Source organism: Gracilinanus agilis, chromosome 5 (assembly GCF_016433145.1).
Source record: "Gracilinanus agilis isolate LMUSP501 chromosome 5, AgileGrace, whole genome shotgun sequence".
In the NCBI taxonomy this organism is placed as follows: Eukaryota; Metazoa; Chordata; class Mammalia; order Didelphimorphia; family Didelphidae; genus Gracilinanus; species Gracilinanus agilis.
In genome coordinates, this window is record NC_058134.1 from 181,832,770 (window position 1) to 181,847,499 (window position 14,730).

The window sequence follows — 14,730 nt, forward strand, 5'->3', positions numbered from 1 at the left end:
GGCAAAGTCTCAGGTCATTTGTGTGTTTGTGTTATATGTAAAAATCAATTTTCAAAATAATTTTCAAATTTCTTCACAATAATATTGTCTAACTCCATTATTAATTCTGTTTTATCTTCTGCAGCTAGTGAGCTTAGGTTGTTAGATCTCATTTGTAATGATACAGTTAGATTTATGATCATTGGAATTAATAATAGCTCACCTTTACTCTGCAATTTAGAAAGTATTTTCCTCACAATATTTGAGATAAATCATAAAAGTGTTGTTGTCCATGTTTTCTAGTCAAGAATCATAGATACAGAAGTAATTAGCTACCTTTTCTGTGGTCCAAGATAACACAGGAAGTAAATGACAGAGCTTTGACTCCAGCCCAAGTTTTCTGGTTTTGAGTGTGGTGCTTTTCCTGTCTCCATGTTGCCTTTTTTTTTTTTTTTTTTTTTTTTTTTTTAATGGAGGACAGTTAGTCTCAGATCCTTTCCATTTCAAATTCTACATTTTTAGACACTGGACCACTGTCCTCTAAATGTGTGACACTGGTCACAAGAGAATACTCATAGACCAGCACAAATCCATCACCACTATTATAGAAATAACTTAAACACAGGAACTCTTCCTTGTAGGCTATAGTTTTACTCTCATTTTCATTTTCATTATATAGTCTTACATGAGACAATTGGAGTATACTTAGACATAGAAACAATTCTGAATGAATGTAGTATGTTAAAGTGAACCACTTTTAAATAGAAAATCTTTTATATTTCAGGGAAGCGGGGATGGTTAGCAGAAGAGAAATTTGCATAATATAAAATGGATAGGCAATTTTTTCACCTTTAAAATGGTTTTAGTGATTTATAGAAATAATTTAAAGGCAATTTAACCTTATTTTTCTGAGCTCCCAATCAAAATTGTGTGTAGGCTGGAATGTTTACACCATTTATGAATCTTTCATAGGAGTGTCACTTTACTCAGCTTGTCTTTATTTGCAATTTTAATATTATACAAAATGGGTAGTATTATTGAATAAAGTGACTTCATACTTGGTTGAAATATTAAAACAATTGGCTTCTCTTAATTCCATTTGAGATCTCTATAAATATAAGCTTTTTGATGATAGTAGGGGCTAGGTTATATGGACACTTGGTGGGAGATGACCGAAGTAACACTGGAAGTGCTACACTATCACCCCATACCTGTCTTGTAGCCCTGTTTTCTGCTGCTAAAACAGGGTATCAATTAACTGGCAAGGATATATAATTTCCAGTTAGTCCGCCTGGAGGCACTACATGCATGTCACCAGTGAAGTTTTATCAGAGTATATGTTAGTTTGTGCATGTGCAAGTCTTCCCAGTGGCTGCTTTTCCCTCACAGCTCACCAGAGGGAGTGAGCTGCAAGTCCTAGGCTATGCCCTCTCCAGTGGATACAGCTTAGTCAGTTTAATTGGCTCTGCTAGCTGAGTTCAAAATTTAGCTTAGGGAAAAAGGAGTAAAATGTTATTCTGAAATATGAAAATTAAGAAATTCTCTGTATGGCTTTCTCTGTTGCTCTGCCCCCACTCTACTCTTGGGAAATCTCTTGCTCTGCATTCATAAGACATAGGTGACAGTCAAGTAAACATATTTAAAGTCATTATTGCATAATAAAAGTGAAGAAATGCCTTTCCTCAGATCTTTTCTCCCTCTACCTTTTTCCAGGTGAATTAAAAGATTAGGAGAAGGAGTTGTTGGTTTATTGTGCACTAGCTGCCCCTCTATAAACAATCTGAGAAAAGAAGAGGAAAGCCTCAGGTGGTTTGCATTGACCTTTCAGCTGAGCTCACTATCAGCTGAGGTTTTATAGCCCCTGGCAGTCTGGTTTCTTCTGCAACACTGACCCCAGTGGCTTGTCTTGTCTTGGAAATACTGCATTCTGCACTGCCTCCCTGACGACACAGCTTCCCAGCATCTGTTCCATCTTGTCTTTTGGTATTTCCTACTTGGGATATGACCGGTAGTAAATGCCACAGTAAGCAGTAAACAGTGTGCAAAAAGTGACCATCCATGGCTATAAGACAGCCTGGAAAGAATAGCAATCAATGGTGGATAGGGTATTTGGGGATTTAGGGAAATGTTTGCTCACATACATTTTTCCCAATTTCCCTAATTTCCTAATGATTTATTTGTCCTAGTCAGTTTCCAGGGAACTATGAATATCTCCAAATAGAATATTTGACTCTTAAGATATCCATTAATAAGTATGTAAACTAAAAAGAAATACAAGGGATACTTTAATGACCTGTTAGGCAAACATATTGCCTAACTATTTTAACTGAAGTGCTGAACTTATTTAATGTCTGTGACAATTCCTGGAGATAACCATAATGTTAATAATCACAATATATTTTATCCTCCATGGATGATTTAGGAGAGTAATGAATATATGTTAAATACACATATGTGTACATTACATATAACTATATTTAACTTTTTTAAAAGACAATTTCATATAATGCATTTTTCTTTTCCCTAAGACACTGTTCTTTTCATTGTATTGTCATAATAAAAGGAGTTACAAAAGCTACTAGTTAGAAAATAACATTATAAAAAAAGATTTCATTTGTATGCATTGTATGAAGCTGATTTTGAATTTGAATCACATTTCTTTAATATTTAAAATATTCCTTATAACATATCCAAGTTTGTTATTTTTATTTTTTAATGCCACTAATGTAAAAAATACTATTTAAAAATATAAGACAAAAGAAATGAACAATTTAAAGTTCTTTCATTTAAAAATATTTTTCTCCATAATCTCAATTAAAACAATTGCAAAGAATCATCAATCCATGAAAGAGTTTTAAAATTTGCTTTTCCCCCCCTGTCTTTAGAATAATGCCTCTAAGCTTTTGCTGGCGATTATGGAAAGCAGACATGACAGTGAGAATGCTGAGAGAATTCTTTTTAACATGAGACCAAGGGAACTGGTAAGAAAACTTTTGAATTTTCATGATAATTTTCATTGGGATAAAAGGAATGGATTTAAAAAAAGAAAGTTTCAGAAAGAGTTTGTTTAGCTTAATGGTTCGGTCTGGGTCCAATGCTATGTCATATCAGGAGGGTACTAATTCATGTAAAACACTTTAAAGAGCATTCATGATATCAGCCTTTATGACTTCATTACTTTTATTCATTTCTTGTCTTTTTCTATAATAGTTTTCTAAGTTACCATATGTTGCTAAGCTTTTTTCAAATTCTATTTTTGTCAGAAAGTGATTTACCTAAATTTGATATTAATGTTTTTGAGAGTATCAGAAATGTTTGCACTCAAATATATTGCATTTGCATCATCTTTGTGGAAAAAAATTACAGAAGAAGGAACTTTTTAGTAATTTTGATATTCTTGGCAAAAAGGAGAATTAAAAGTACTTCCTTAGTATTGAAACTAATTCCAGTCTATCTCAAATCTTGGGATATATTATTAAACCAAAAAAACTATCCAATAATGATTGTGTGTGGTCTTTTGGAGAATTAACCCAACTGAATGCAGAGAGTTTTCTTACCAGTTATAATAATTCATGAAAACTTTTTGCTAAGATATCAAGGAGTTACAATCTGTATCATTAGGAAGCCAAAGGTGAGTATATCAATGAAATGATAGCTTGAAAAGATGTTATAAATATTTGTGTACAAGTCATCCTTTCCTACCAGATTATATATGCCTTAAGGACAGATTGTCTTATTTCATCTTTGTTGTATTTCCAATTTCTAGAACAATACTTTGCACACACTAGGTATTTAATAAATTCTTGTTGAATGGAGGTCATCTAATTAGAACTTTCCTAAAGCAATTATACAGGTTAAGTGGCCTATTTGTTATCCTTTAGCCTCTGACTGCTGAAAGAGATTCTCTCTGAACTGCTAACAGAGAATCTTTTTAGCTGGTATATGAAATGGTTCTCATACATGACAAACATTATTGTAAGTTGCTAGAATTTAGTGGCATCAAATTTTTTGAGTACCATTGAGAATGGTACTCAGTCTCTAGGCTTAGCCTGGAATCAGGAAGACCTAAGTTGAAACCTAGCTTCCTATAATGTTGATGTGACCTTCGTTAAGTCCCTGAACTTCTGTTTGCCACAGTTTCCTTAATGTAAAAAACCCACCTTGCTGGGTTGTCATGAGTACCTAATGAAATAATATTTGTGAAAAAGTGCTTAGCACAGTATCTGGCACACAGAAGGTGCTATTTAAATATTTTTTTCCTTCCCTTTCCCTTTTCAGATGTTTAATTCCATGTATAGTCAGGTAAGACCTTCCACTAACAGAATAGCTCTGAGATCTGAAATAGATATGAGCAGTAGTCACCTATTTCCTTATACTTTGGGTCCTTTCCTACAGGTTAAAAATGGCTTTTAGTAATTGAAGTGGGCTTGAATTGTGACTTGTTTCTGCGTCACTCATCAAATTGTTATAGCCAAAAAGCTTATAGAAATATTATAGCCAAAAAGCTTATAGAAATATTATAGCCAAAAAGCTGAAACTCATAACTAACAGCTTGACAGCAGGGGTTTTTTTGGATAACATCATGCCAGGCTCAAGCAGGGCAGTTATCTCTGGCTGACAGTCCCAGGGCCACAACTCCTCCCCTAGACCGAACAGCCTTGAAGATTCCTAGACAGAACAGCCTTGAATATTAAGAATCATATCCTGTGGCACCTGGAAGCATTCCTACTCCCTCTGTCTAGCTATTAGCTAACCCTAAGACAAAGGCACCTATATCCTAGAAACATATATATTCCCTCTTCTGAATGCACCCCTTGGGACTCTCTTGCTGAGTTCCCCCAGCACGCACTGGCAATAAAGCTTTCTTCTGCTTTGATGGCATTGCCTCGTGTGTTCCTCTGGAGGCCACCCATTTTGAACCCTAACAAAATCAAATCAAATCAACAAACATTTTTAAGCATTTCATGCTAGGAAGTGTCCTAAATTATGGGAATATATCCTAAGCTTATAGTTCTTGTCCTAAAGGAACTGGGATTCTAATGGTAGAAGACAACCCAAAAAAGGAAGCTGAAAGAAGAGGGGAGAGAAGAAGAGATCCTCTTCTATAATGTGAGGATTTAAAAAAGAAAGGCATAGAGCCTCGAGAAGAATGAAGACATCACCTACTTGAATGCTTTCCTTAAAAACCAGGTTGTTAGAGGAAATAGGCAATCAGACAAAGAAACTACTGAGACTGAGTTTACATTTAATGTAAGAAATCAAGAGGGGGAGTGAACTTCCAGACTGAGCAGGCTTTTGTGACATAAAAAAGTCCAGGGAGTTGGGAATGGAGCCTGGAGGGGAATTAAATAAACCAACAGTAATTAGGCTTCAAATTCTCTTTATTTACATTTTGATTTTGGGATTTGGAATTTTCTCCACTATTGGAACCCCAAATCAAGACAAATTTATAAATCAAAAGGAAGGAAAACTCTATGATAAGGTATATTGATTATTTAAACAAAAATTACCTTCTAGGTAATTTTTAATATTAGATTCCTTTTATATTTTTTGAACCTCAAGAAACTTTCCAAATTTTAACCTTGACCACTCCCTACAAGCAATTTAAAATATATCTTATTTTATATTACTTTCAAGTATATATATTCATAATATTGATTTCCTTGAAAGGTGGATGTCATGAAGAATGCCTATAATCAGGGTGTAGAATGTGATCATGAAGATGATCGTGGAGATGATGGTATTTCACCAAAAGATGTTGGACACAATATCTATATTCTGGCCCACCAGGTAACTATTTTTTCTTCTAGTTTCTTTGTAGTCAATAAAATAGTCAACAGAAGAGGAATGTATTCAAGGGAAGTTGCAAAGGGGAAAATGACATGCTTTGGCAACAGATTGGATATGGAGGGTAAGAGATAGTAAGAAGTCAAGAATGGCACCTGGATTGGTAGCCTGAGAGACTGGGAGGATCATGTTCTCTAAAGTAAAAGGGAAGGTGGTTGGGGAGGATTTAGGGGAGAGATTAACTTAGTTTTGGACACACTCAGTTTAAGATATCTACTAGATATCTAGTTTGAAATATCTGAGAGGAAGTTGGAGATGCAAGACTCTAGGTCAGCAGAGAGGTTGGGGTAAGATTTGAGAATCATCAACATGGAGAAGACACTTAAATAAATGTAAGATGAAGAGATCACCAGGTAAAGTAGTATAGAGGAAGAAGAGAAAAGGGCATAGAACAGTATTTTGTGGGATACCTATAATTAAAGAATTTGATCTAGATTAGGATTCAGCAAAGGATGCTGAGAAGAGGCAGTCAGACAGATGGGAGGAGAACCAGGAAAGAATGATTTCTTGTTAACTTGGAGAGGAAAGAGCATCAAGGAAAAGAGTGTCTAAGGCTGCAGAGGCCAAGGATAATGAGGAGTGAGAAGAGAACATGGGATTTGGCAACCAAGAGATCATTGATAACTTCGGAGAGAACAGTTTTAGTGGAACAATGAGGTCAGAAGCTGGATTATAAAGGTTTATGAGAGAGGAAGAGGACAGAAAATAGAGGAACCTATTGTAGTTAGCCTTTTCATGGCAAGTTTAGCCATGAATAGCAGAAGAGATAAAGGATGAGAGTTATTAGGGTTGGAAAGGTTAACTGAAAGTTTTTTGAAAATGGTGGAGACTTGGGCATGATAGAAGGCAGTAGAGAATGAACAGTAATAGAGAGGGAGAGATTGAAAAGAAATTAGAGTGGGCAATGACAGGAGAGAGAATCTCTTGGAGGAGATGGGATTGAATGATACTAAGCAGATAGAGGGGTTAGCCTTGGTAAGAAGTAAGGCGACCTCATCAAGCGAGATGGGGTAAAGGAATAAATGGCACCAGAGAACATAGGAGTGATATGAGATGAGAAAAGGGAATCTCATGGCGAATGGCCTCAATTTTTTCCTGTAAAATATGAAGTAAGGTTCTCAGCTGAGAGTGTAGGGCAGGGAGAAGCCAGGGAGGGTTGAGAAAGGCTGAAAAGTTTTCTAAAAGCAACTATAGAGAGTGGGATAGTGAGTTGATAAGGGAGGTATAAAAGGTTTACCTAGTAGCAGTGAGGGCCTTGTCATGGCTGATTAACATAAATTTATGACCCAATCAGAATTATTGCTTGATTTTCTCCACCTTCATTCTGTACTTTGTGTGTAGGAGCAGAAAATGGGATAGTAAATTCTCTTTATTAATATTTTTGTTTTGAAATTTTGTATTTGAACCCAATATGATGACCTAAGGTTGAGACTTGGCAGAATACAATCAGTGAAATGATAATTATACGATTCATCTTTTGTTATTTACTTTAAAGAGTTCAAACCCTGGCATTTGTCATTGAGACAGTGACTTATATTGAAGTTCTTTTGAGAGACTCTCTTTAACTTACCTTATAATGACACATGTAGATTGATGCTCAATAACTGATGTTTGACCTAATTAATACTAGGAACCTAATTCTTTTATTTTATAGATGAAGGAACCAAATTTCAAAGAGGATAGCTGCTTTTTTCAAGGTCAAACAGGTTTATATGTAGTAAAGCTGGTATTTCTACCCAGGTCCTCTAACTCCAAATACAGTGTGCTTTTTCTATTGTATTAGAACAAGCCAGCGAACATTTTATGTATGGGGAAATTAAAGATAAATTCAATAATAATTGGAAAGAGGTGGAAGATTTAGAATAATGATGTGGCAAAAGTTTTTAAAGAAAAGTTAGGCAATAGAAAATGTGGGTAAGCCAGCAAAGGGAAGGTGAGAAATTGAGAAAAAGAATTACCAAAATAATAGGTATGTTCAAGGTAGATGTGATATAGATTAAATAGAAATGACCCATAAGGGAGATGGACTACATGTAGAGGCAATGAGGGGAATGAAATTATGGGACAGTGGGAAATTAAATATGTTAGAAGAAATACATAATAGAAAGAAATAATCTAGAATGGTAGTCATTAATCAGAATAGAATAACAGGGTTGTTTAATTAGAAAATGCCCAAAGTCAAAGAGAACACAAATGTAAAAAATCCACATATTTTCAGTAAATTTAGCAGAGGTATGAAACAGATAAGAAAGATGGAATTATACTACCCATTACTATTTATAGAAATGGAAAAAGACATAAATAATTGGAAAAATATTATTTGCTCATGGGTAGGATGAGTCAACATAATAAATATGACAGTACTACCTAAATTAATTTACTTATTCAATGCTTTACTAAACCAAACTACTAAATGCTTGCTAAAAAATTACTAGAAAATAGATAGCGGCAAAAGATGAAGATTTTTAGAAGAATTCAAAGATGTGGGAATGAAGGGGGCCTAACAACACTATATATCAAACTATACTACTAAGCAATAATTCTCGAAATTTGGCAGTGGTTAAAAACAAAGAGATCAATCCAGTGGAATAGATAGCTACCCAATGTAGAGAAACAAACATATTTAGTGCTGTAGTATTCAGTAAACACAAAGGTCTCATGAAATAAGTGAAATAAGAATTCACTCTTTGAGAAATGCTGCCAAGAAAATTTGATAGAGGTAAGGAAGAAATCAGACTGAAATCAGCAGCTTACAGTTCAATCAAGTGGATATGTGACCTTGATATAAAAGGTCTTATAAATTACAGAAACATAGAGAATTGCCCAAATCAATGGATAGTAGAAAAATTTGTGACCAAACAAGGGATAAGGAAGATCACAGAAGATAAAAACAGTAATTCTGATTACAAAGAATTTAAATGTTTTTGTACAAAGCAGCCTAATAAAGCTAAGATTAAAAGGCATTAATTAGGAGAAATCTCAGTGACAAGTTTTTCTGATAATGGTACCATTTCTAACATATATGGAAATGATTTAAATTTGGAAGAAAAACATCCATTTCACAATCTATAAATGATGTAAGGATATATCTAAAGGGAAAAACTCAGGATATCTATAACCATATGAAAAATTCATATCTCTAGTAGAGAAATGCAGTTTAAAGCAATTCTGAGATTCCATTTCACACTCATCAGGTTGATAAAGAAAACAAATATGAAAAGTAATAAATATTGGAAAAATTTGGAAAACTTGCACATTCACTGTTGATAGACTTGTGAATGGGTACAACTATTCTATAAATTATATGCAAAATTATATTATAGTCAAGTTATATTCAAAAAGTTACTAGGCTTGCTATCTAACTCTGGCACTAGAAAGTCTATATCCAAAAGATATAGACAAAGGAACAGATCCAACATATATAAAAATATTTATAGCAGCTTTTATTTGTGGTGGTAAAAAAAAACCCTTCAAGCTAAAAGGATGTCCATCATTTAAGGAAATGTTAAATAAATTGTGGTATATGAATGTGATGGAATAGTAAGAAATGGGAAATTATTTTATTTCAGACACATGGGAAGATTTTTATCAATTGATTCAGAGTGAAGTGACCAGAACCAGAAAAATTCATAAAAACATCAATATTATAAAAAATAACCAATTTTGAGGACTTTAATTAATTAATAATGAAATGTGCATGAGCAGGAAGACAATTTATTAAATAATAGCAGTACTGTAAAGACAGTTTTTAAGGCTATAAGGACTATGATCAATACCTGCACTCTTAATTTCAGAGTATTGATGATGAAACGTTTTCATTACAGAAAGGTGATGAATTTAGGATGGAGAAATATATATGTATGCATACATATATATTTATATCTGCACGTGTGTATACATGTATAAATTAAGAGAGAAAGAGAGCCAATGTGGGAATTTGTTTTGCTTGACTATGATATTTGTTTTAAGAAATTTATCTTTCTTTTCTCTTTTTTTAATGAATTGGAAATGAGAAAATAAAAATAGATTTTAATTATTAAAAATAATTCCTATTGCAAAAATGAATAATATGGAAATAGATATCAAGTGATAATGTTTGTATAACCCAGTGGAATTGCATGTTGGCTCTGGGAGGGGGGGAAGGAAGAGGGGAGAGAGGAAATGGATCATGAAAATATGGAAAAATATTTTAAATAAGAAAAAAAATTTAAAAATACAGAGATGACAGTGGTACTACAGATATGGAATGTTGCATTTAAATGAGATCATTGTATTATTAAATTTGCTTAATTATTTTACTTTGTTAGAAAAATCCTCCGTGTGTGTGTGTGTGTGTGTAATTGTTAAGTATTTATAATTTAAAAACAAAATATGCCAATAAAGCTTTTCTTTAATAGAAAGATAGACCAAGATTGTCTACTAAGATAGGTGGAGAAAAAGGGCAAAGGAAGAAATATAAGAAGAAAGAGTTTTTGTTGTAGTTGTTGTTAACAGTATTACTGGCTAGAAAAAATGCTAAGAATAGGGCCAGAGATTTTAATATTGTTGATTGATTGTAGGATATGAGAATATCAAATGCGATAATAAAAGAATTACTACTTTAAAGAATTAAGGAATAATTATCATTAAGAAAATGAAATAGTTATCAGAAACATGGTAACTAAGGTAATGAACAAGAATATATTGTGTTTGGGGGCAGCTGGGTAGCTCAGTGGATTGAGAGTCTGGTCTAGAGACCAGAGGTCCTAGGTTCAAATCCGGCCTCAGACACTTCCCAGCTGTGTGACCCTGGGCAAGTCATTTGACCCCCATTGCCCACCCTTACCACTCTTCCACCAAGGAGCCAATACACAAAAGTTAAGGATTAAAAAAAAAAAAGAATATATTGTATTTTCTTAATCCAGTTTTTCACAAGGTGGAAAGTAATCCTGGGGGATGACAAGACCCTAAGAAGGCTAATGGAATGACTCAAATACTACCTATATTCAAGTACAACTTTCACATGAATAGATAAACTGATTTTAGTGAAGAAAAGTTCAAAGAGGAATTAATTAAATTTAACAAAAACAAGATTAACATAATGACTTTGCTCCAATTGATTTTGACTTAGAAAATCATGATTATTTAATATGAGATGCAAAAATTGGGGCAAATTTTAGTTTGTATATGTTGAATCTTGATTGCTGTGTTCTACCACTGTCACTATCATGACATCAGCTAATGTAGGTTTATAATAGAGATGAGATCTGTTTATATTTTTACCAAATCAAGATAGTCTCTGTCCTCAAAATCCTTGAATTTTACTGAGACACCATGCTAATTCACTTATAAATTACTTTGTGCTCTCTTTATTTACATGCATGCCATATATCTATTAAACTGAGCCTTTCCTGAAGACCAGAATCCATGCCTTATCTATACTTTGCTTAGGGCAGTACCCTGCACAGAATAGGAATTTAATAACTATTTATTAAGTTGAATTCCTAAATTTAAGATGGGTTTTCTATGAGATGAATTTTTCTACTATTCATAAAAATGTATCATTCTCAGCATATGAAAATATGGGCAGAATGATATTTTAACATGACTTTTTTAGTTCTCTGTGTTGGATGGAGTAGGAATAGTCTAGGCAGGATATTACATTTGATTTTTAAGAGCCAAATCCTTGTTGCCTAGTTCTTTTATTGGCATTGTTGTTTAAGTACTTCTTTTACCTCACCAGATGTAGAAGCAATGAATTGTGATTATATACTTTATTGAATGATCTGAAATTACAGTGAGTAGAAATGTTAATATAGATGAGGAGAGGCTCCATTGTTTTTAGAGTGTGTATCGAACCTTTTGCCTCCTGACTTGCAGTTAGTCACATAACTGTAGGCTTTTGCACAGTTCACTAATTCCAAAATTTAGACTCAACTTCCTCTCTTTAAGAAAAAAGTGATATTTTGGGCAGACAGTTTATTCTGGTATATACTGAGGCTTTCGATTTTTGTTGTTACTTTTTAAATGACAGTGAGAGAGTTCTGCATTTTTCTACTATATCTTTTTCTGCCCTTCCTGTGAGTGATCTTACCAGAAACAAATAATGCTTCTTGTAAATGTCTGGTTTGATGTGCCTAAAACTATAAATGTGCCACAAGGGATGTTTTAAAGTCCCACTGTTGCAATGTGAGACAGAGAAATTCCTTAAAACATAGAATGTTATATCGTCTTGATTTTTTTCTTCATTGTCTTCTTAATAATACCTTTCCTTTCTTCTTTCCCTTCCTCCTGCTTTGTCAGTTTAACTTTTTCCGTATACCTTCTCTTTCATCTCTCCTTCTGTCCTACCTTCAGTAAAGATATTTTCTCTATGAATCTAGCAGAGAATACTTACTGTATTCAGGGTGTTCAGTGATATGAAATCGTTTTGTTCCTATCTTAAACCCATTGCTATATAGTCTTTATGAGAAAAATCTTCAGAACAATCAAGGACATCCTGTGTGGAAAATATGAAAGAGGAACAGATAACCTTTTTTTATACTGGAGACCATATCTTTGCAGTGACACATTTATTTTTGTTGTTATTATTTTTAGCAATAATAATAACTGACAGTATTTTACTGTTTGCAAAATGCTTTAAGGAGATTGTACTATTTGAACCTTTGTAATAAGGGGATTTTTAGGATGTAATAAGGGAATATTGCAGGGAGGTAATAAGGGTTTAGGCTATAGGTAGTAACTGGTTGGAATAGAGGATAGGAGTTTGTGAATCCCTAAGGCAATCTAGTGGATGAGGAAGGTACAATGATGAAGGTTGGTAGTTGAGGTGGTAGGAGAAATAAGGGAATGTCTGAGGTTAGGGAATATAAACACTGAGGTACCAAGAGTTGCAAGGGAGAGAATGAGTTAATCTAAGGCAGGCAACAACAGCAGGGAAACACAGACTGGGACCCAGGTTAGAGACAAAACACTGAAGGGAAACAGACTGAACCCTTGGAGTAAAGGAGACACTTTACAGAGCCAGGTTAGAGCCAGCCAAGACAGGTTGAAACTGACTGGAGGCTTCTAGTCAGTTTCACAGGAAGGGACTAGAGGAAGTACTGAAGTTACACTTCCTTCAAATGGATACCTTCAGCTTCCCTCAAACTCCAGAGAGTATGTTATTCCTCTCTCTCCTCCTCCCTCTCTTATTAATCAACTAATGAAGTAGCCAAAAGGTTTTGATTAAAAACAAACGGGGTTTATTGATTTCTAGGGTTGAATAGAAAGGGCAGAGGATATTAGGTAACCCTAACAACCTCCTAGAGAAAGCTTCAGGTGGGGGAAGGGAGGCAGGAACGTGAGACTGAGTAGGACCAGCCTACTTCAGCCCCGGAGAGGGTTTGTAGTCAAAAGGGCTAGGAAAACTGGATACAATGATTCAGTAGGTAAATTTGTAACTAGGGTAAGCCCTATTTGACTAAACTATCAGAGATTTGAACTAACTCTCAGATCTACTCTCCTTTCAAAACTTCTCAGCCATTCAGGTAGGGAAAATGAAGGTGGGAATAAGGTAGGCTACGGAGATTCAAAGGAATTAGCTAAATTAACAAATTTAAAAGAAAAGCTGCAAAATATAGGTCAGGTTTCAATCTAAAGAAAGAGCTCAGATTGACCTTGATACTCTCCACAAGTTCCCACGACCAACTGCCCCCTTCCCAAGATTCTAAAACCCTCCTTAACTGACAGAAGAACTTGTAAAGCAGATATGCCCTCTCTCTGCACCACACCTCATATTAACAATCCAATAGGGAGAATATTATGGATATTATTACTCATAGTATTCAGCTGAGAAAACTGAGTAAATTACTTATCTAGTCATATAGCTAGAAAGTATTAGATATGTGATTCAAACTCAGATCATTTTTATTCAGTCTGATATGCACTAGGCCATGACTTTAATTTTTCAACAATGTTTTTTTCAAACATAAACACGGAACAGCAAAAAAGAGAGATGTATATGAAAACACGAATCTCAGTTTAATATAATTCATTTCAAAAAAGCATGTAATAAATTTTACATATTACTTTCAAAACTGTCTATACTGCTCTCTGAATTGTATTCTGATTCCTTTTCTGTATTTCCAAAAATCTTACAATGGCCCTTCTTTTTTCTTTACTATTGCTAAACCTTCTGGAATCTCCTCTCCTGAAATGAAAAATCCAGAGAAAGAGGAAAAATAGAACCTTGTAACAAATAAGCAATGTCAGGCAAAACAAATTCACAGTGGCTTTGCCCAAAAGTATGTCTCTGTACTGTTTTCTCATCATCTTTTTGTCATGAGGTGGGTAATATGCTTCATGATAGATCCTCTGGAGATATGGATTGGTTATTGATCCAAGTTCTTGAGTCTTTCGTTGTCTTAGAATCAATATTAAGTATTGCTTCCAAGGCAGAAGAGTAATAAAGGCTAGGCAATTGAGGTAAGTGACTTGCTCATGGTCACACAGTTTATCTTCTATAATTTCTTATGACCCAATAATATGCTTCTACTTTCATAAACTATAATTTGTTCAGTCATTCACAGCTGTATAAGGGAGTGTCTAAAGGAAGGAGAGGAGAGGATAAATATTTATGTAATACCTAATGTATGTTAGATATTCTGTCAAGTGATTTTACAAATATTATTTCATTTAATCTTCACAACAATCCTGGAAATGGACAGAATATTCGAGTCAGGAAGACTTGAATTCAAATTCAGCCTCGGACACTCATTAGCTATGTAACCTTAGGCAAATCATTTAGCCTTTGCCTCATTTTTTTCAACTGTAAAAAGGGGATAATAATAGCACTTGTGAAAATTTCTCTCTCTCTCTCTCTCTCTCTCTCTCTCTCTCTCTCTCTCTCTCTCTCTCTCTCTCTCTCTCTCTCTCTCTCTCTCT

The 14,730-nt window shown here is 34.3% G+C and overlaps 1 protein-coding gene across 1 annotated transcript in view; it reads left to right on the forward strand.

Annotated features, from left to right (window-relative positions):
• Positions 1-14,730, forward strand: part of ITPR2 (inositol 1,4,5-trisphosphate receptor type 2) — a 529,867-nt gene that overhangs the window by 377,923 nt on the left and 137,214 nt on the right. Inside the window, exons 43-44 of the mRNA XM_044679064.1 lie at positions 2,865-2,960; positions 5,650-5,769. Coding sequence (XP_044534999.1) covers positions 2,865-2,960; positions 5,650-5,769 — 216 coding nt within the window. The remainder of the gene's footprint in view (positions 1-2,864; positions 2,961-5,649; positions 5,770-14,730) is intronic.